Below are 21,935 nucleotides of genomic sequence, written 5' to 3'. Positions count from 1 at the left end.
TTCTTCAATAAATTATTGTGAAAAATAAAATTTTTATACAAATTAATTCCTTTTATTTATTTATGTATATAATTACTCATCTACGTGAACTAACAATTAAATTTAATCCTTAAGATTGGAGTACACATAAATACATTTATGGGCTTTTAACTTACCAAGGGTAAATGCAATAAAGAAAAATCGCTTTTGAACTAATGAACAGAATTAAAAAAAAAATGAATGGCAAAAATTGGATAAATTACTTTAAAAAAATGGGAAAAAAAAGAAGAAGGGACAGCAAATGTGAAGATTGTGTAAATTTAGATACATTTTAGTATAACAGAATACTTAGTGAATGTAGGTGCATTGTTATCTATACTATATATAAAGTTTGAGGAAGGAATTTGGAGTTAACATTTTATGAACTTTTTTTATCCTTATAAAAACTAATTTTACTTTAACTATCTATAGCTACTCATCGCTGCTTTTACTTCTAACTATTTAAGTATATGTTTTGAACATAACTACCCCTAAATATTATAACTACTAATATAAATTATTTTATGAAAATTATTTAAAACATTAAAGTTTGTTTCAATAAAAAAAATTTTATTTAAAATATATTATCATAAATATTATCTATTTTTTGATTGCACGCACATTATGAAAAACGAAGCTGAATATGATTAATAGTCCTAGGATTAATAGTCCTTAAATCAATAGGACTAAATGCGCTTAATCAATAGTCCCAAGGATTATTGCATTGACCAATTTTTCCAAATCTTCCCGCTAATGCCCGCAACTTGTTTCCCGCCAATCAAGCATGGGGAGCTACTCCGGAATTAATGATAATTTTTGGGTGCATACAAATATCCATAAGTTGTTGAGGGGCATACATGTTATTTATCCTAAAAGTACAATGGACATGGAGAAACTTCTGCTACCAGGTTCCGGTCACTACTTTTAATAACCTTTCTTGATCCAGGCCCACAGTGCTGTGTTGTCCTAATTTCCTTTGCTCTTCCCACCGTGCATAGGCAGGTCAGCTTTCCACCATAGACGGAACCATCTTTCATATCTGACAGAAAAAATGAAAAAAGGACGGGATGGGATGGGATGTGAACCCAAGAAAAGTTTGGTATTGATTCATTTATTGTTCCAATTGCGCCAGGGTACTCTGCATCATCTTCATATTATTGCCTCTCTACAAATCTTACACGTAGTCCTGAAAGAAAAGAATAACTATAAAATCTCACAACGCTTGATTCATTGATTGGTAGGTTGACGAGGAGATCCAACGCGATGCCCGGAAAGAATAACTAAACAAGGGGAAAAAGTTCCGTATCTGGCTCCAAGGGATTGGTTCTTGGTTTTCAGTGGGTAACTAGTGGCTCTAACGACCATCATGATTATTTGCAGATTACAGTACTAAGTACTTATCCATACTCCCCATTTGGGTGACTCGAGAATAAGAGCAACTTTCTTCAGGTCTCTTTATCGTCATTGATTTGTTTATTTTTCACGGGTGACAAGTCAACTCACAATTAAATAATATTTTTTGGTGTAGGGTCCTGAATATATAGAATGAGTTGTCAGATGTATTTTAGACGTGTGTGAGATAAAAAGGTAATTTCGAAGATAAAAAGGTGTATTGAAAATTGTAACGATGATGTTAGCAGATAAAATATTCCAAATAAAACACAATCCAAACAAACGAAGAATTGTTGTGCGCTTTCTTTTGTTTTTCTTCTACTAATAAATGATATGGTTCATTCGTGTTTAAACTTAGATTATCATACATTTGTTAAAAGAAATTAAATGGCATGGCGCCCGATTATTTCTGTTTCTTAAATTCTATTCCTCTCCTTCTGTTGGTTGGAAAAATATATTTTTAAAAAAAAATCAAGAGTTCAAGACAAAACACCACGTCTTAAAGTTTTGTCTTTCAATTTTAAGCATGGTGCCTGCAAGATGATTTGGTTCTCAATTACATTATTTATAAATTATAAGAAATTAACGGGCATGAGGATGGTTTATTTGCCTGCCTCTCAAATTAGGAGAGATACATACAGGCAGCGCTTTGATATTGAATAACATCCGCAATAAAATGAGGGACTCTTGGATGCATAATGATGCCCTCTGCTCATATCAATTATCAATCTGATATCCTCGAGGGACAGTAAATGATATACTGTTCAAAGTTTGAGATTTTGTTCAGCTTCAATTTAATCAGTTCCTTCTTTTTCCCTTTAATATGAAAAGATCAAAAGGAAAAAAAAAAAAAAAGGGCAGTGCCTCCCTTTCCTTTTCCCTTAATTGGCCGTCCTTTTCTATATGAAATATCTGGTACAATTATGATTGGACGTCAATTTGTACAAGTTACAAGCGAACGGACCAAGAGCCTAGTAATTTAACACGCTAAGCAACACATTGCTATTGCCGCAAAGAGTTCTGCAAGAAGCAACTAAATTTGGACAGGGACCAGATTAAATTACTCAAAATCCTTGCTCGAGTCTCTCTGTTCCTTAAAACTCTTTGACTAGTCAAATAAGAGGTCAAAATCAAGTCCATATTTAGTCGAACCCCCTCTTTTCTTTTTTCTACAGCCGCGACAAAATGCGCCCCGTTGAATTAATTTACCCTTTTATGAACCCTTATGCAACTTGATTCTCCGGTTGATTTCCTTTTCCAGCTCTTCAAGCCCCCCTACTTTTTCAAGTTCCTGCATCCATCAACAGCCACCCTGCATTAGGATTGATTCTCTCAATTTGTTCCAATCTTTTAGTTACACTACTTTTTTCTAGAACGGGTCAAGCCCAAGGATGTTTTTTTTTTTCCTTTCCCAAAAAGTGGGAGGTTTATTCCTGGACATGATGAATTAACTATAAAGCAATAGTGCACTATCAATCAATAATAAAAAAGAAAGCGGGAAGTAGAAGAGGTTGAGAAGGGAAACCACCTTAGGTCCTAAGAACAACCCATATGGGACGCCGCTGAACTTGTCCGAATGATGCAGCTGAAAATCCCACACACCAAAATGGAAGAAGATGGTGGCCGTTAGCTTCCGTTACAAAAGATCATGTGTACCACAATTTATTACTCCCCGATTCGCTGTTAATAAACTATATATAGTATGATGCATGAGCTGCTAATTGAGGACCCCCGATTCCCACGCATTATTATAAAAATGGATTTTGCTACAAAAGTGCAGAAAGAAAAGAATACCTGATGTGCAGCTGCAACTCTTCTGAAGTAGGGAACATTTGCAATGGGACCAACCGGAAATCTCTTGTGCACCAGACCATCGTGGACGAACATGTAAGCCATGCCAAACACTGTAATCCCAAGGCCCTGCACGTCAAAATCATAACTTTCTACATTACTCTCAGTAAATTGCAGTAAAAAGAACACGGGACGAATACAATCTCGAGTGATTGTGAACGAGAGAGGGCACTTACGGCACCGAAGCAGAGGCCAGGAATGAGGCCCTTGTGGAAGAAGCCATAAGAAAGGAGGGCTATGGCAGGGACGGCGTTGATTATGGCGAAAACGTCGTTAAGCTCGAAGGGCCCTTCTCTTGGTTTATGGTGTGACTGTAATATGTAATCATCAAAGATGAATCAAGTTCCCGTGGAATTCCCAAACAAGGTCAAATTTAGAAAAATCTATGAGCGAGTGCTACTAGTACTAGGATAAATCTGCCTGAGCAGCCGAAAAATTGGGATTAGAATTAGTTAAATTTTAAGTGTAAAGATCATCTCAGTTGACAGTTTTGGTCGGATTGAATCCAATTTTTAACGGTTTATTAGTTTGTCTTCGCCCCCTCCTTTTATCTGTCTCAACACAGTTTCTTCGCAACCGATCATTAGCGGGGACGAGTTCATAAACATTAAGCGCCGAAATATATATTATGAGAGCCGAAAGATTGGAAAGCGAACCTCGTGCATGTGCCATAACGAAGCGTGCCACAGCGCTTTGTGAGCCCATCTCGCCCAGAATTCCATTCCCACCTAATAATAAAGATATAAAACATAATCCCAGGCAAAAAAAAAAGAAAAAACCAAATTCATGATCAAATTTCGATCAGACACAAATACCCAAAATCAAAAGAGTGAATTATGGATGAGTAATACTACTAGGACTAGAAACTTACAGCTGCACCAACTGAAAGAGCAAATGTGCCAAACATTTCCGAATAAGGCACCTCTCCGCCCTAATACCCAAAAAGCAAAAAAAAAAAAAAAAAATCCAGTAAAATATCAGGATGCAAGAAAATGTGACACACCCACTAAATTAAATCTGTTCAAATTGACAATTAGACATATGTGCTGGAGCAGAGTATAAAATTCGATTCTCTTCCTGCACATAAACAGAGAGATTAATACACATGATACACGTAAACAGAGAGAGAGAGTTGAATAATGCATATACCTCCATTTGCCAAACAAATCTGTAGTAAACAGCCAGAACTGCCATGGAAGTAATTCCGAAGCTAGACATGACGGCCGCAACGAGATAAGTGAACCTCTCCGATCTCTTCCTGGCTAGTTTCTCCGCCGTTCTTGCATCAGAGATCCACTTCGCCGTCGCTTTCTCGCGCTCTCGGGCTTCCTCCTCGCTTGTCACCAACTGGGCTTTCAATTCCTCATCCTCCAGCACAAAACAAACCGTCAACCTGGGCTTCCTTCGAGTTGTGCTGAATTGCTGGGCTAAAGGGGAAAAAGTCAGACTATCTGCGACTAGGGAGGTGGGTTTTCGGGTTATAAATGAATTGACCCGGAAACAGACTGTCTGGGCGCCGGCTGCGACGGCAATTCCGGCAGCCATAGACGGTGGTCGTACTTGTATCCGGTGTTGATTTTCTCAGAATTTGGAGAATTCTTGAGAGACGGAGAGAGATAGAGTGTGTGCGTGTCTCTGTTTGTGTGTGTGTGTTTAGGCGTCTTCTACTTGTAGAGCCTGATATAGGCTTGAAAGGAAGTGGGATTGGAAATGTTTAGAGAGTGATTTATCTGAACTGCCTGCGAAGTCTCAACAAAGGCAAAGGCGGTTGCTGATGCTCGAGACTTGAGAAATGAGACTAGAGAGGTGTGTGTGTTTGGCAAAGCAGAGTTGCAAAGGTTAACTGCATGTAGACCACATGTTCTCTTTGTGGACGCTTCCTCACTCTCTCTCTCTCTCTGAATTCACTGCTTTAGCGCATCCACAGTGCTATTACACTTTGTGGAGTGTAATCCACATGTCACGTCAGCATTACACTTTTTCTCTTTTATTACACTTTCACTCACAATAGATTACACTCCACAAGGTGTACTAGCATGAGTCTACAATTAAATCAAATATTTATTTTAATAATGCATAACTCATATCCCATAAATAAATAAAATAATTTTTAAAAATAATTTTGTTATTTTTAAAAAATAAAGTACTAACTTTCATTAAATTTTTTACCTTTTGAATTTTTTATTTTCTAAAAATGATATTATTAATTTTTAAGTTTGAATAATATATCTTTTTCTATCTCTCAAAAATAATATATTGTTATTTTTTCAAAAATGATTATGCACAAAATTAAACAAATATTTGATACCTCAAATGCGAATATATCATAATAATCCATACTTAATTAATAAAATACTAATGTAATTAGTTGAACTCCATAACATAATATTACATAATTTAGATCAAATAAAATACAAATACTAACAAAATGAATACTAATTTTAAATCATTTAAAAATAATTATAGGTCCCACAGCATCATGGATATGATGGTGTAATCTCCATGACACGGCTCCAACGGGAGATCATGTTATGAAGCGGTGTAATGGGGAGCAATTACACCCGCGTTGTGAATGCCCTTATATAGTTGAAGCTGAACCACTGAGCTTGGGGTCTCTAAGTCCGTCCTTGGATTGTAGGTACCGATTTCAAATCTATCTGTAGCAAAAAAACTTTAAGAGCAGTGTCAAAATATTTCTTTGATTTAATGAGTTATGTGTACCTCAAGTCTCTTTAGGCTTCTCATCATCGTCTATATATTAGAATAGAATAAATTATATAATTGTTATCATCTCTGAAAAAATATATATATGTATATATATAGCTGAAACTGAATGTATTCCAGCTTCATTTATGTATTTTCATTATTCTTTTACTTCAATTGCCAATCAATTTTTATTATTGTTATTATTGTGGGTTTCCATAGAGAAAGTACTTTTTATTATTATTATGGGATTTTGTAACACATAGTATTTTTCCTTGAGGGATTTGTAACGGATTCTTAATGTACGCTTGTTATTTAACCTATCATATAAATACATAAATTAATAATTATTATTCTGTCTGGCATTTATAAACTTTCTCTAGTTAACTATACATTTCCAAAATATTAATACGTGAGTAATAAATAAAATTAGCGGGATGCACAGGACTTACATAGGGTTAATGTAATATTGCACGATATGGGCTCATGCCCACCCCTACCAATATTCACTTTAGGACTTAATTGGATGGTCCAAGATTGGGTGAGTATAGGTTAGTCCCACTTAAATACTCAAATTACTGATGTTGACCCAAAGCATTTGTCACAAATCTAATAAACCTTTTATTAATTTTTTAAATTTCTTATTTATTCTTGTGTTTAGTTGCTCTTATTATCTTTCGTATTGCAAAAATGAAGCTTCAACTTGCATGCTATTGTTCGCATTTAAAGTGATGATTGTGATTTTTTATATATTCACCTTGGAAATTTAGATTAATTAGTATTGAGTTATTTATGTAAACCTCCTAGTTTTAGCTGTTGTAAAATTTAGATTTTCTTTTTCTTTTTCTGGCTTTTCCTGAAAAACTTTGGCGAAGATTGAGATGGCATTTGCGTAGTTTTGGCGAGAGGAAGGGGATAAGTGCCAAATTCAAGGAATCTGACGGTGGTGGTGGAGCCGCGGAGGCGGATGAAACAAATAAATAACAAAAGAGTTCAGAGTAGGATGACAGATGGCAAAAGCCCATAGGGAAGAAATTAGGTGGATGGCCATCCGGGGAGATTGCGGGGGAAAGACAGCGAATCAGAACAGACGTTCCGAATAGTTTCGATTGCGTTCCGTCAATGCTTTCAGCCTAACCCTTTAAAAAAAATTTAAAAAATTATTGCCCTTTTCTCGTTGCATGCATCAGAATCAGGACACGCCTCCAAAAAATATCGCCCTAGTCTATTAGAGAGTTTTGTCCCTTATTGTCGAGGTTTGAGATGTTAGTGTCGGCTACGCGGATGGGCCATTTTTCCTTTAGCATCGATGCTTTAAGGTTTGAAAACCTTTCCATTTGGCGCCCTTCCCGGCTAGGCAGCTCGATTGAAGAACCCAATCGTGTCATGCTATTGGACAGTGAAGGTTAAGATGTCGGCACAATTGTTCGGTTATTATATATTTTACGTAACTTGATATATGCTAAAGTTATTTTGTTATACACATGAATTTTGTTCGTGTACACTAATTCAATATATAATAATTTTTAAAAAAATATATATATAACAACTGCATCAATTGTGATTAACCTCGATCGGGCCTATCCTAATCCAATATCATGCCATCTTCATCATTCGTGCCACGCACACAAGAAAAAGATGTCATACTAATGTTGAGCATAAAGTATCAAATCCAAGTGCATAATTGCCTGCTTTGTCCTAAGCTGAAAAATGTTATTAACTTGATTCGCGACTAAAGAGAAGTAGTCATTCGTTAACTTATTTGACTACATCATTTCACGGCGCCCATGAGAGCAAAGAAAAGTTACAGTAAGTATTTCAAATAATTTCATATTCAGACGTGACATCACCAGCGTCCGGATCTTCTAATCCATTACGTGCAAGCCAATTGAGTGGAAATGCACCTTACATTCTCGCAGTGGTCAGCATTTTGGTTGCTCCGGCAATTAGTTAGGTAACGCTTACCAATATTTTGTAAAAAGTTTTTATTTACATGCCATCAACAAGATTTGCAACAATTTTTTTTTTTTAATATTTGTAATATTTTTTGTCTCGCAAAAAGCGTATTATAGCGTGATTCAAGAAACTTCTCATCTGAAAAACGCTAAATGCTATCCTCTCCTTACTGTGACTATCAACATCTGAAAAAGATCACCAATCGGTGAATGACCTATAAAAGAGAAAGGGCGGAAAAAAAGAAGATTCGGACCAGTAAGTAACCATTGATAATGGGTGGGTGTGTCAGATGCCTTATGAGCTACAGGGCCACTGAAAAGGCTCGAAGGTTCCCCCGATGACACGGACAAGCATCATTTTAAATGCAAAGTATCCGGAACAAATCCCGGACTAGGATTTTCAGTCATCACATCATTGTTCTTCGTGGGAAACCGGAAGGAATTCTATTGTTTGTCGAAAGATTGCCGCTTGTCACCTTTCGGGTGCAAAATCGACAAGGTCAAGACTGCTTGACAAATGTCCCTCTTTTTCTTTTTTCATGGGAAATCGGATGCAATATATTTGTGTGTTGTTTCTTTTCGCCATGACTCTAGCTATAGGAGCAAGTTTTTTGTTTAATACTAGAGCAACTCAATTGATTTCCCTCTCTGTTTGAGAGAATTTTATTGTCTTTTTTTTTTTATTGGAATTATGGAGTTCCCTTGGAGCATCAATTGGGAAAGACGAAGTGTAAAACATCTTAATTGGTTTCTAAATTCCAAATATCCAAGTTAACCGCTGTAATTAAGGAGAAAGATTGGGTCACAATTTAAGTGGTACCCATCCATCTCCTGCGATTTATATTATAGGACAAGGTCGATATCCTGCTTTGCATTTCCAACTTCTTGATTTTGGAACAAATTTTTTACCGTCCTTGAATTGGAAAATGAAAAAAAAAAAAGAAAAGAAAAAAGCTCGTTATACTCAGTCGGCATGGGGAACAAAGATATCATATCCCCAGACAGTGAGAAAACTAGAAAAAGCCTCAAAAAGTCAGTTAAAATCCTTTGCCTTTAAATTATCTTCTATCCCATATTTATACACATTCATAACTCAAGCAAACTTTTGACTTGTTAACCGAGTTTATGATCAATTTGCTTGAATTATCAATGCGTCAATACACCTGTACAATCACCGAACAGACAAAGGATTTGAAGCGTGTTTATCACATGATGGACTAAATGCGATCTAATTGGGCTTCTGCAGTGTCTGCGGATAAAACATCGAGTCTCATCAAGAATGACGAACAAGTTAGAAGAATAAATGGCCCGCAAAGCACTACAACAGTGTGTATTAGGATTTGGGCTTTACACAAAATCATAATCCGCTTCTCTCTTCATTTCGAAGATTGAGGATAAGTGTGTATTAGCGTGTCATAGGCACTAGTCAGGATTATGGAATGGGCCAAGCATGTCCTTTTGAAGAAGCCGAAACACTTTTTTATTTTTCAAGAATGGTTAGAACGTAAATTGATGTATTGTATTTTGTCTGGTTGCTCAAATACTGGTGACATTCACATACTGTCCAATTGAAGGACATATTTGGGCAGGGAATCGGGAGGGCATAATTTGTACGAGTGCGTCTGATTCTGAGCTGTTTGATGGAAATATAAACTAGGACTTTTTCTTTTTCCCGACAATTACCGGTTACAAAGCCCAGTGATGGATGGTACAGAAATTGATGCTATCGAGCCAAGTTCTGAGTTCAAGTAGCACTAAGTACCATTCCAGCTCGAACTCGATTACTATTAATGCTACTCGAGTTCGAATTCAAGTTTGAACGAATACAGAAATTGAAACTTGAACTCGACTTGATATAATGAAAGTCAAACTCGAGCTTGACTTGTTTGAACTCGAGTAAATATCAAGCTCGAGTTACTCAAGTCTATACCTATGATTTTTTTCTTGTTTTTAATTTTTTACCTTTTAGATTTATCAGATTACCATTTTGTCATCCATCACTCTTTTTTTTTTTTACCAAACATTACTTCATGTAAATTTATTAAAATACGAATCCATAATAGTCATTACATAATTAAAATATAAAATATATAAATAATATAAATACTCGATTAAATTCATCGAGTACTCGAATTTTTATTTCTAATACTCGAACGCAAGTCGTGAGCTGCTCAAGTTCGAACTCGGTCAAACCACTTGCAAGCTTTTGACCAAGCCGCTCGCAAGTAGATGACACCCTAATCCCACCTAGGCAGACATCCATACATATTTATTTCAGTGTTCCTCGCGTATAGTGCTGTGCATGCTTCTTGCCCTACAAAACTCATTTTAGCGTTCTTATGTAGCAGTATCATATTTTCGAAATAACGGAGTACCATGGCCTTTTAACGTATGAAAACTACAGTCAGTGTCTACTGCTATCATGGTGGGGAGCATGCACATAAGAATCTTTCTGTTCAGGGTCGCAAAAAATTGTCCTTTTTTGGTGCTCGAAAATGGGGGGTTACTCAACTAAGCAGCATTTCTTTAGAGGGAAAAACTAAATAAATACTAGCAAGTGTTTGTAATAAACATCTTTTTTTGAGAAAGGTAAGCATGGTTTAATTTGATGAACGATGAGGAATGCACTTCAAGGCTGTACCCCTTGTGTTGGTAGTTGCTTGTTAAGTAGTAGTAAGATTTTGGCTTGTGAATGAATACATGCTAGTACATACATGCATTCACTTATTGGTGACGTATGCATGCTGAATTTTTTTTGGTGGGGGTGGCGGCGGCGAAGACCATGCCTTCCACAGTAAATTATGGTATCTAAATCCACTATATATATAGATATGACGATGCATGGAACCTCATTTTCACCAAGTGGCTAGCTTACCATACGGGGAAAATATGAGAGCTGCAGCCATGAGTAAAGGCGGAAGAACATGAGAGTACTTGATCTCAAGATGCTATCGCGATCGAAAGCTGACTTGTTTCATCCATCCAATGTTCAGAAGAATAGGAAGCAGTTTACTCCTCCTCCTCCCTCCTCCCCCGCCAACCCCCTTTGGCCACTACCCCGAGGGTTGAATAGGATGCAGTTTACTAAGACGGTTCAGAAGGATCTCTTTTCTGTAAAACATTTTCCTTTCTTATATAAATCTAGATTATTTCATTTGATTTCTGCACAGTGGATGACTTATTGCTGTTTACTACGGCTGCGATGGTATATGGAATATCATTTGGAGACAGCAACTAACTGCTAAAATTCTTACCCGTTATAGCCTGATAGTGCTGAAGTTATACTTGCCAGTGAGATATCTCATCATATTCTGGACGATAGGCTAAAGAATCAAAGCCATGAAGTCTCATTCTCTCTGTAGGTTGAGTTTTGAGGAGCCGGGGAATAAAAAACCCCCTCCTGGATAGAGGTACCACATGCATCTCAATTTGTGGAGCGAATCATCAACCGAAATATAAAGTTTGCTTTTAGAATGATTGGTGCTTTACTGCTTATGTTGAAACCATGGTAATCATATCACTATAGGCTGAAAGCCCTTTCTGAAGTAGAATGCCAAGAATGTTAAGGATGCAGCAAATCAACTATATTCTGAATAAAAGGCGATCCCTCACTCGAACTTTCCAGAAATGAAAGTTCGATTGTACCTCCCCTGTGAGAGTAAGGTGAGGCTGGCCGTTGACATTGCGAGTGTTCATCCAGATATATGGAACAGAAAGCACATTGAAACAAGAGGGGTACTCTCTGCAATCTTGGATTCGGTAGTAATTGCAATTGGCTTCAGACATAAATAACATGGGAAATCTGTTAAAAAAGCTGGCTGAGATGAAATATTGAAATTAATCGGATGTGCCAGAGTACATGAGTGGAGCTGAACTGCCTAATTTTACAAGCCGTGTTAGGACTGAGAAATTGGTCTGTAACTGAACAAAATTTGCTGACCATATCTGTCAATTTCAGAAACTATTCCAACTGATTACAAGTTCGTCAAAAGACCATATGATGTTTAAACCCTCTACATCTCGCTTCCCCGATAAAAAAAAAGAAAAGAAAAAGAAAACTGGACATTTTCTCTTTAAATACAAATGCAGACTTTTACTTCACGGTCAGGTAGGAACAGACTTGCCTGTGTTCCTCGTTTGTATCTAGAGATAAATGAACTAAGTTGATGTTTGATGATCTTCTTTGAAAGATCTACGACGAGAACTGACCCTTTTGACCACAAGTTCCTGCATCGACCAAAAAAAATTATATACGAAAGGGAAAGAAGAACACAAAAAGGTACAAATAATTCTTTACACGCATGCTCTTACATCTGCGAGTAGCAAGTCCCGCGGCTCGAGCATGTGGATCACATTGCCCATATTAGGCCTCTTGTCAGCATCTGGGTCAACGCATCGGAGTGCTAGAAGAAGAATGCGTTTCAATTCCTTCACAGAAGGCATTTCAGGCAAACTGGGATCAACAACCTGATCAAACTTTTGTTCTGAAACCATTAGTTTTATCCAGTCGATTAAGTATTCCTGCAAAATGAAAGTTCGCATTAGGACATTCCTGCCTGCACTAAGAAAAATAAGACGAAAAGGTTCTTAGAAGAGAACCTCTATTTCAGTAATGCTGTACTGCACTGAAGTTTTCCCTGATACAATCTCCATTACAAGTATCCCAAAGCTGTAAACATCGCTTTTCACGTCCAGAATACAAGTACTGGCACATTCGGGTGCAATATAACTATATTGAAGCAAGGCATCTAAGTTAGCAATGCATTACAAGTATACAGAAATAGCACAAGTCTTTCCGTAATCAGAGTAGTTGTTCCAAAATGCAACTAGTGAAGCTTATTAGACATAGCTAACCCGGACATTCCCATGGGGAGAGCAGTGGCATGACTCCACTCAGGACCAAAAAACTTGGAGATTCCAAAATCAGATATCTTAGGATTCCATTGCTTGTCAAGCAATATATTGCTTGATTTTAAGTGTCGATGCGTAATTCCAGGTTCAGAGTCCTCGTGCAGGTAGGCTAACCTACACAAGTTATTTGAAAAAGAAAAAAAAATTAGAAGAAAAAAACAATTGATCATGCAGCATAAACTTAAGTATAAACCTCTCATTTCAGGGGGAAAACAGTGCACCCTTTTGCAATTCCTTCAATGATACTCATTCTGATTTCCCATGTAAGACGGCTAACTTTACTTGTGCTCTCGTGAAGCCATTGGTTAAGATTGCCATTGTCCACATACTCGTACACAACCATCCTGATTATTCAAACAAAACAGGCAGAATCACTGTACTTTTACAAACTTTTTCGTTATCTAATAAAGAAATGATAATTAGGTACGCACCTAAACATTCCCTCTCTGCAGTATCCCAGTAATTTCACCAAGTTCTTGTGTCTGAGACACCACATTGCCTCCACCCCTGCCACAAAATCCTTTAATGTGCCCCTGCTAGCACATTAGCTAATCAATACAAGTATCGAAGAGCATCGCATTCCCAGTATTTATCTATTCCGTACGAAATACTTTGCGCCTCGTACCTATTGACAAGCAATTTCTTGATTGCAACTCGAGTATGATCAAATAGGACTCCACGATAAACAACTCCGTAGTCTCCACATCCAACAATATTTTCATCAGCAAAACCATTCGTTGCTGCTTCAATCTCATTGAAGGTATATTCTTTGCCTGGCCTTATATCCAGAGCCATTGGCGGGCACTCAGCTTTGTTCCCGTTACTCGTCACTATAATCCCACTAGCCCCAGTAGAGCAATGTTCGTCAGGGTTGCCAATGCTCATTTCTACATCCCATCCATTACGCGACAAGAGCCTCTTACTCATGGCTGGAGAAGACGTATTTTGAGAAGTTTTAAAATTCTTGGAGATGATAGTCCTTTTAACAATGCATTTATCCCGCCCCCGGCGGCGGAGAATGAAGATCAAGCATATGAAGATGGACAGAGCAAAAAGCATGGCTATAGAGATGCAGATTATAATTGCAACCCATAATTTAACTCCGAAAAATGAAGTTGGCTTGGAGAGTTTGTAATTGACAGACGGGATAATGAAAGACATGATGGTGATTTGATGAAATGTTCTGAAAATTAGGACGTCCACTCTTAGAAGGCTCTTGTCACTGTCACTCTATGGTCAGGGAAGACTCTTAGATAAGGTATGTAAATTCAAATTTAAAGAAACTAACTGAAGCACCTTATAAGGCGGGAATCATCAATCATGAGTTATCCAATTACACAGAAGTGTTTAACAGATCGACATCATCAGATAAAGAAGAATGGCAATACTATTTAAAAAAAAAAAAAAAAAATTTGCATTGAGGATTTTGTTTTTAAAACCTAAAACTTTTCATCTTTCCTTGGAAAAGGGGGAGTATTAATGTAGTAGATTCTCAGGTACTAATACAATATATTTCAAATTTTATACTTGCTCTAAAATCCTTAACAGCATACTTCAAAAATCCATTAAATGGCTTTTCTCTCATCAATTTATTTTTTGGCGGACCCTTCGATTTTAGTTTAATTCTTGAGAAAAGTGGTTACGGGTTTATTACTTTTTTTGGACATAAACACGCGAAAATGCTGGGTATCTGATGCCCTCTTAATGAATTCGAGGTTTTTGCTGTAAAACGACTTTACCGACTTACAATTTCAGTGAAAATACCAAAAAAGGATGAAATCTCTGGCCGATTTTGCAGGTATACCCCCTTTTTCTAAACGTGTGCGGGAGAGAAGAAATTTTTTAAAAATTATTTTTTGAAAAATTCTCGAAAGCCCAAAAGAAATATTAAATTAACCTAAAAGGCATTATATTTTTCCTTTTAACTTATTATAGTTTCTTTATTATTTCTTCTAAGTTGGGCCCCGAGTTTGTACAAAATGCAAATTTTTTACTACTTAGCAGCCTTCTTCAGGTCTTCTATATATGGAACATCAAGCTTTACCGCCAAAATTAAATAAGTTTATGGAGTTACCAAGATTGTCCACTCTGAAGAAAGACCTGAATTAGTCGCTTCTCTATGCTTTTGCTGAATAATTGGATAAATAAATTACTGCCAAGTATGGTACAGCAGTATCACCTACAAAATACGCCCATCTGTAACTCCTCCCATATTCTTTAATACGCCCATCAGGGCCAATTTTTTTGTTGAGCCGCCACAGAGATGCCTACCTTCAAAGAGGCATATAAGTTCCCAATGCTCGGTCAAAAATGGATTGCCCTTGGTATGCAGATCTTCTCAACGTCTCCATTAAAGGGTGTTTGAATGGGTTGCAGCTTGATCTCATACAGCTTTGGCCACAGCTTTCCAGTCACTGCAAATAACACATTCAGATTCTTTTGGAAGTCCTTGCACTGCTCAATGACAGCCTTAGGAGAAGCACAACGATTCAAGACAGCAAAGAGTGCAACTCTAAAAAAGAAAAAGGGGCAACTCTGCTAAGAATAGTTCAAATCCCAAAACTCATGGTGACATCCGTACATATTTTATAGTACCATCCATTCTTCAAATATTATTGCCAGACTCCACTGTGTAAATTCCCCAGTAACAACAAAGCTGGAAATGGCTGCTAATATCCAAACATCACAGGTTTTACATGCCAGTATTTATTCGCTCGGCTTGGATTAACCTAGACTGAACTAAGCTGCTGCTGTATAACATCCCAACGAGTAGTATTGATAAAAATGAAAGGACTCACCAAAAAGACGGTTTTTGTCTTTATCCCAAGCTATGCCATTTAAAACATCAATTCCCTGCAAGAAGGTGGAAAAGTAAAACTTTACCGTAGGTACAGAAGATGCAATTCATTGAAAAGTACGCACACAAAATGCCTACCGTGAACCCAGCAGCTATTAACCCTTCCCTGCAATCAAAGCAAAAATAAATATCAATCCTCGCACAAGTTTTTGGAGGAAGGACTCATTATCTGATAAGACAGCATTATTAGGATTTTAACTAGTAAAAGACCAAAATCAGAACCTCAAATTATGGAGGAGGACCCATCCTAGCATAGTACCATCATCATGCGAGATTCTAGCAATACAGTCAGTCTGCAAAGTGCAAAATAAGGTAAGTCTATATACTGTGTTAAGAATAAGAATACGCTACAGTATCTCGTTTACCTGTAATCCATTCAGTTAACAAACTAAAACAAAGATAGACTTCTAAATGGTACAACAATTTAACAATGCGCTTCATCATCTATTGACAAAATAAGCAAATTGACCAGCCCAACCTCCGTTGTAAGTGTAAAGTGCTAAAGGTCAGTTGCACCAACATCAAAATAAGTCTCACATACACAAGCCAAAAATAGCCAAGCAGAAATGGAGGACTTTACCTGCCAAACATTTGCCCAAACTTCACCGTTTACGTACTCTAATTCATTGAGATAGCGTACTTCATGTCCTTGATACTTCACAATGTGTTTACTAATAACTGCATATATGAGAAAATTTAAGTCAAGTATGACAAACCAAATCAAACAAATAAAGACCACAATTCAGAAGATAAGTGTTGCAATAGCAACAGACCAGATTATGTATGTAGCAAGATATAATAAAAGGATCACCAAAAGAAATCTAAAAGAAAATGGAATTTACTTGGACTTTCATATGACAGAGACCTTTCATGGTTTGAGGATCCATCTGATACAAGGTTGATGATCCATCGCTCCCAAACAAAATTTTTCCATCAGTAGCCAATCCCCAACCATCTTGCATTTGATGGGTAAACTCCTCAAACTGTGTAGACCATTTCAGGAGTGAAAAACCACAAAAAAGCTGTCAAATACACAAAGAAGATGCACCAATCTAATGTTTGGCAATTCTAAAGGTTGTATGCAAGAGAGTACATGGATTATCGACCACATAAACAATTATATGCAAGATCACAAAGTTTTCATTTCCACTTGTGTCCAAATCAAAATTAGTTAGCAAGATTTATTTCTTCATCTTGAATTTTTAAAAGGGCCTAAGCAGTATTCATCTATTTGAAAGTCAAGTAAAATCAGACTATGATGTCTGTCCTGTCCGGACAGCATGAAGAAACATGGCAACTGACAGCTGGAAAACAGAAAACTGTATACTGAATGTGGACAATTACATTGAGCATGGTTCCATGCCGTGAACATGATTACTGTATCAAACAAATTTATCAACATCGATGAGCATAACTATATTGACGATTCAAAACAAGAAAAAGCTGTTTCCAGACCACAGAAGTCAATGAAGATCAAATGCCACAAATTTAGCAACTGGAAACCGAAAATTCTCAAAAATACAGCCATCAGTTTTAACACTCAAGGCGAGACTGTTATATAGAAGTTATGAATGCTCTAAAATCTTGCTGCGAATAGATGTGAAACAAATTTCAGTAAAAATGTTACTCAAAAAGAAAAAAGTGAAGTACAAACTTTGCTTAAATCATTCCGGTCATAAATGAAACCAATATTCCGCAACCAAGTAACTTGAAGCAACCTACAAAAGTAAGATTACTGCATCAGTACTGAGGACTAGTTTGATTATTCAATTTACTAAAATCAGGGGGGTAAATGTTCAGGAAGAAAAGTAATGAACAAAAGAAAACTTCTAGGAACAAGGTTACTAAGTCTGCTGTAAGTTGGAAAAACTATAAGAAAAACCAAACCCTTAAATGCTTAAAAGTTCAAGCAGTAACTTACATTCATTTCAATAAAAGGAGAAGGGAAGAAAGAATTTCAGTTGATCAACTGTGTCAAAATTCTCAATTATTGCCACGTATGGAACTATTGCTTTTGCTAGATCAAGTTTTCACAGTTTACCAAGTTTCTGACTATGTATAAAAATGGAAACTCCTTTTACTATTTACTAATAAATGCAAAGCATAGACACTCTGAACAGATTAGATCTTAACCCAAACCTTTCTCCAAGAAGAGTCAAACCTTCTCCAAAATAACTTCTCTTCATTTTCTGAATAGCTTGAACCTGTGAAAACCAGAGATGGTAGCTTATCACTTCAAAACAAAGTATCTGACATATCAATCTGTTTACCAACCTCTGTCTTTACACCTGAAAGCTTACGACATTTTTGTGACCCAAACATACCATACAAGGAGTACATATTGATGGCAAAAACTTGGGTAGCCTCAGTCTATGGGCCCATCCGTAGACTGAGTGGTGTAGAACTCGCCATATCCTCATGGAATATTAAATATAAGAACTACAAATTCTGTTCCTTGTTTTCTCAACTATGGTTAAATTCTTCTGCTGGTTTCCCTTATACCCTTTAGTCAGCTGCTTTCCCCAACCACCTCCCAAGTCCCGATAGAAAACCCTATCATTCCTCCTCATATTCTGCAATGGCAAGGAGGATAACGCCCCACCTTCTACCCTCAAATGCAGCCAAATCTGGCAGCAGGAAGAAGAAGAAATGGAGCAAGGTAAAGAAAAAAGGAGAACTTGATAATAATCATTTAGTTCCATTTTTACCGACCATCTGAGGATTAGCGGCCCACTTGCAAGGATTAGTGGCTAACTTGCAAAGAAGGCCAATAGGAAATGGATGGCCAAAGGTACAATGTCTCAACTGATGCAAGCCAGCAGACATACAGAGAGCTACCAACACTTACAAAGTGTTCCTTCACCTTTCTTAAAAGAATTAAAATTTTTTTTTCTGTCATAGACTTGTGTGTCTTTGAATTAGTTTTAATTTTGTATTCTATAGCTATGAGGCATTATTGACTACATACTGAAGGATCTGATCGCTTCTCAGATTTTGTCAAGTTCATTGTTCATAAACTGTTTGTGAAAAGTCCCCAAAGAAAAGAGAGATATAACAGATGTGAAAAAATTTACTTACAAGCATGGAAGTGGGTTATACTTGAAACATAAGACTTGGAGAAAAAACTGTCGACAGGCTTTGGAGCTTAACCATTCTCGAAAGAGAAAAAGATAGTAATTGATGACTTCATAATTTGAATTTGGAGGATCCAGCTCAAACTTCATTTACCTCCATATGTTCTTTCTTTTCTTTTCGTTTGTTTTTAGTTCAGAGCCCAAACAAAAAGTAGTATAAGGAAAGAAAATCGATAAACCCCAGTTAGAAAGAGTAATGTGGCCACTTAACAGCCAAGTGTCCATATGTGGGTCCGTAGACCGGGTTCACACAAGTTTTTGCCCATATTTATAAGATGATAAACACTAAAACAAAAATAAAGCAAGCTTTTTCCCCCACCCCTGAAATGGATGTTTGTAAAGTACAAAAACATATTTCCACAACCAACCAGATACTGTAAAGCTGAATAAGAGAAATACCTTTCCACTCCGAAGAGCCACTTTCCGCACAGATGACTGTGGAAGAAACAAGAACATTAATATGCATTTGCAATTAATTTACTATTAAAAGACAAATCAAGACGAATAGTGTATACAGCAAGAAATTGAAAAAAGGGAACTAATTTCAGCTGTTTTGACCAATTTTTTTTAAAAAAAAAAAAAATCTGAAACCATTGTTAATCTTCAGGTTACTCAATGTCAAGATACTGCAAAGTTCAATTGAAATTCCCACTATTGCAGTAGTATTGTGTCTGCAATAGATTTAATCATCCATGTCGCTTGATTTACCACTCTGGGCACAAAATTTTGAGGCTCTTCTACAAATTCGCAGTCAAAAGAGACAGGAAAAGTATATTTCCAAGATACTATTTCTAAAAATAGTATTATGACAGTTTCAGAACCACTATAACAATATTTCATAAAAAGCACAAAAAGAATAAGAATGAATTGCACATTGGTGGTCGCCAGACTCAGGTGTGAAGCATCATTTTCACACAAAAGGTCTTTCTCTGGATCAGCAACCCCATTCCTCCTCTATATATGTGCCTCTCTGTGCGTGGGTGCGTTATGTGGAGAGAGAGAGAGGGAGAGGAGAGGAGGGGGACATGAGACTACGATGGCTAATGTTTGTCCAGAATTAACGAGTTGAAAAAACAAATGCAAACAAGAACTCACATTTCCGTAAAGGCCAGTTGATTCAAACAACGTATCATCTTCTGCATACAAAAGGCCCTGAAAGCAACTAAAATAGCATTAATAACAGTAGCACAGTTCATAGCCACTGACAGAAAAACTCTCTTCATTTAGTTGGAAAGAGTTTTCAATCATGTCCAAGATCGTTACTCCAGTCAAAGTTGTAAACAATAAAGCAATGTTGATTCAACAAGCTCAGATTCCAATTAGCAAGCCTAAAACTCTTATGTAGTAATATATTAGCCTAGTGATCCTACCAGTTTTTGCACTATATCTATAGGAACATGGAAGTTGTGCACTAAAAAGAGTTTCGCACTTCATCTTCCTCCATAAATATTTCTATTCACCTAGTGATCCACGTCACCAATTGTCAAAAAGAGTCTATTGAAATAAATTGAACAACGAGTCAAAATTACAGCGAAAATCGTCTAAGTTTTAGATAAAATGATAGCCTACAATTAATTCCATAAAAAAAGATATATAATATAGAGAAGGACGAAATAATTGCGAATCGAGAACTGTTGAGAGATTGAACCTGAGTGAAGGCGCCGGGGTCATGAGGAAATTCGTTGACCACTTCGACAGTGTGAAGATGGCTGGATTGAAGTTTTGATTGAAAGGCGGTGGAAGATATCGATGTACGGCTCACCGTTAGTAACACGCCCCAAGCCACAGCAACTGTAGTCAACAGAATGATCTTTCTCCTGTGTTTGAGACGAAAAGACATGGAAGGAGAGGCCACCGACGACTGCTGCTGGCGCTTCAAATTCGAATTCGATCTCTTGTTAGACTTCTTCCTCGCCGATACATTCGCCATCAACTCCTGTTCATATTTCGACACAGAATTGCCAGATTTCAAATGTTGATTTAGAGATGATCACCGTAGGACTGCTGCCGAGCGATGATGGCATCGATAGAAGTTAAAAGAAGAGAGGAAAAATGGAAACGCAGAGTCCTCCGCAATCGCGACGGCCAATTTCGATTTTGCCAACTGAAGTCTAGTGTGACGGTCTAACGGCTCAACGTGCAATTACGGTTTAACGGAGTTCTAGTGTAAAAACCAGTTGACCATTTGACAGGGAAAGCTCGTCTCACTGAAATTCGGATTGTCAATATGGTCCAGCCTGGTCATCTGGGCCTGCTAAAACCTATAGCCCAGCTTTGAGCTTTCTAATTATTGGGTTATTTTGTCCCCTCAAATTATACAAGAAATTTCACTTCAGTCTTCAAATTTTAGAGTGGGACATGTAAATTCCTCAACTATAAAAACTTAGGCTCCATTTGGATTAGCATTTTTGGGATTTTTTTGAAATATTTTACTATAATAATGTATACGAAAAAAATGTTCTTTGCAGTATTTTTGAAGGTATTTTTGGGATATATTTTAGAATTTTTTAAACTTTAAAAATTTTTAGGATAATTTTTAAAAATTAATACTCCACCCACCACCGCTACCATCCCCCTTTGCCTCCTCTTCTTTTCTCCTCCTCTCTCTTTTTCCTCCTTCACTCAATCCCTCCTCCTCCTCCCTCCTTCCTAACCTACCTCCCCTTTCTCGCTATATCCCGCCCCTTCCGATATAGCCTTGTGAATACCAGATTGTGGCCCTTGATCACAACCAAAGGCCTCAATCTGGTTGAGGCTAGAAGGGAGGAGGCGGGGTATGGCGGAAAAGATGAGGGGAAGAGGAAAGAGAGATAGGAGGAAAAGGGAGAGAGAGGAAAAAGGAGATAAGAAAGGGAGTAGAAAGATGGTGGGTAGGGGTGATGGTGATAGATGAAAAAAAATATATGGTATAGATTTATTTTTTAAATCTTTTTGAATATTTAAAGTTATTTTTGATATATTGTATGGATGTGATGTTTTTTAAGTTGTTTTTGTTTATATATTATTGTAGTATTGTATATGAAAAACTTGTTTTGGAATCCAAAGAGAAAATTAATTTTGGGCAATAAAAGGGATAAATCATAAACGCCAACTAGAGAAAAATGAGCCAGAGCT

General features: G+C 37.0%; 3 protein-coding genes across 4 annotated transcripts; all 3 read right to left on the bottom strand.

Moving 5' to 3' along the window:
• Positions 1–2,279: 2,279 nt before the first annotated feature.
• Positions 2,280–5,082, bottom strand: LOC113760850 (beta-carotene hydroxylase 2, chloroplastic-like). Of its 2 annotated transcripts, none has more exons than XM_027303582.1 (7): positions 4,411–5,080; positions 4,133–4,192; positions 3,918–3,989; positions 3,438–3,572; positions 3,205–3,330; positions 2,939–2,995; positions 2,280–2,701 (listed from the first exon to the last, which is right to left on the bottom strand). In XM_027303582.1, exons 1-7 carry the CDS (start codon positions 4,804–4,806, stop codon positions 2,624–2,626), a joined length of 924 nt encoding a protein of 307 aa, XP_027159383.1. In that variant the 5' UTR covers positions 4,807–5,080; the 3' UTR covers positions 2,280–2,623. The 2 variants fall into 2 exon arrangements, with proteins under 2 accessions (XP_027159383.1, XP_027159385.1); XM_027303584.1 differs by having other exon boundaries at positions 2,640–2,722; positions 4,411–5,082.
• A 6,644-nt stretch (positions 5,083–11,726) lies between these two features.
• On the bottom strand, positions 11,727–13,951 carry LOC113763241 (probable serine/threonine-protein kinase At1g01540). The gene is made up of 7 exons (XM_027306995.1): positions 13,456–13,951; positions 13,262–13,363; positions 13,052–13,174; positions 12,774–12,944; positions 12,519–12,648; positions 12,231–12,440; positions 11,727–12,146 (listed from the first exon to the last, which is right to left on the bottom strand). Exons 1-7 carry the CDS (start codon positions 13,887–13,889, stop codon positions 12,078–12,080), a joined length of 1,239 nt encoding a protein of 412 aa, XP_027162796.1. The 5' UTR covers positions 13,890–13,951; the 3' UTR covers positions 11,727–12,077.
• Positions 13,952–14,935: 984 nt separating this feature from the next.
• LOC113763515 (glutaminyl-peptide cyclotransferase) lies at positions 14,936–21,014 on the bottom strand. Its single transcript, XM_027307347.1, has 11 exons — positions 20,470–21,014; positions 19,917–19,973; positions 19,221–19,256; positions 17,827–17,891; positions 17,342–17,405; positions 16,553–16,670; positions 16,268–16,365; positions 15,910–15,980; positions 15,766–15,793; positions 15,629–15,683; positions 14,936–15,244 (listed from the first exon to the last, which is right to left on the bottom strand). Exons 1-11 carry the CDS (start codon positions 20,749–20,751, stop codon positions 15,135–15,137), a joined length of 984 nt encoding a protein of 327 aa, XP_027163148.1. The 5' UTR covers positions 20,752–21,014; the 3' UTR covers positions 14,936–15,134.
• Positions 21,015–21,935: the final 921 nt, after the last annotated feature.

This window comes from Coffea eugenioides, chromosome 2 (genome assembly GCF_003713205.1).
Source record: "Coffea eugenioides isolate CCC68of chromosome 2, Ceug_1.0, whole genome shotgun sequence".
NCBI lineage: Eukaryota > Viridiplantae > Streptophyta > Magnoliopsida > Gentianales > Rubiaceae > Coffea > Coffea eugenioides.
This window is presented reverse-complemented; position numbering and strand designations above follow the sequence as displayed.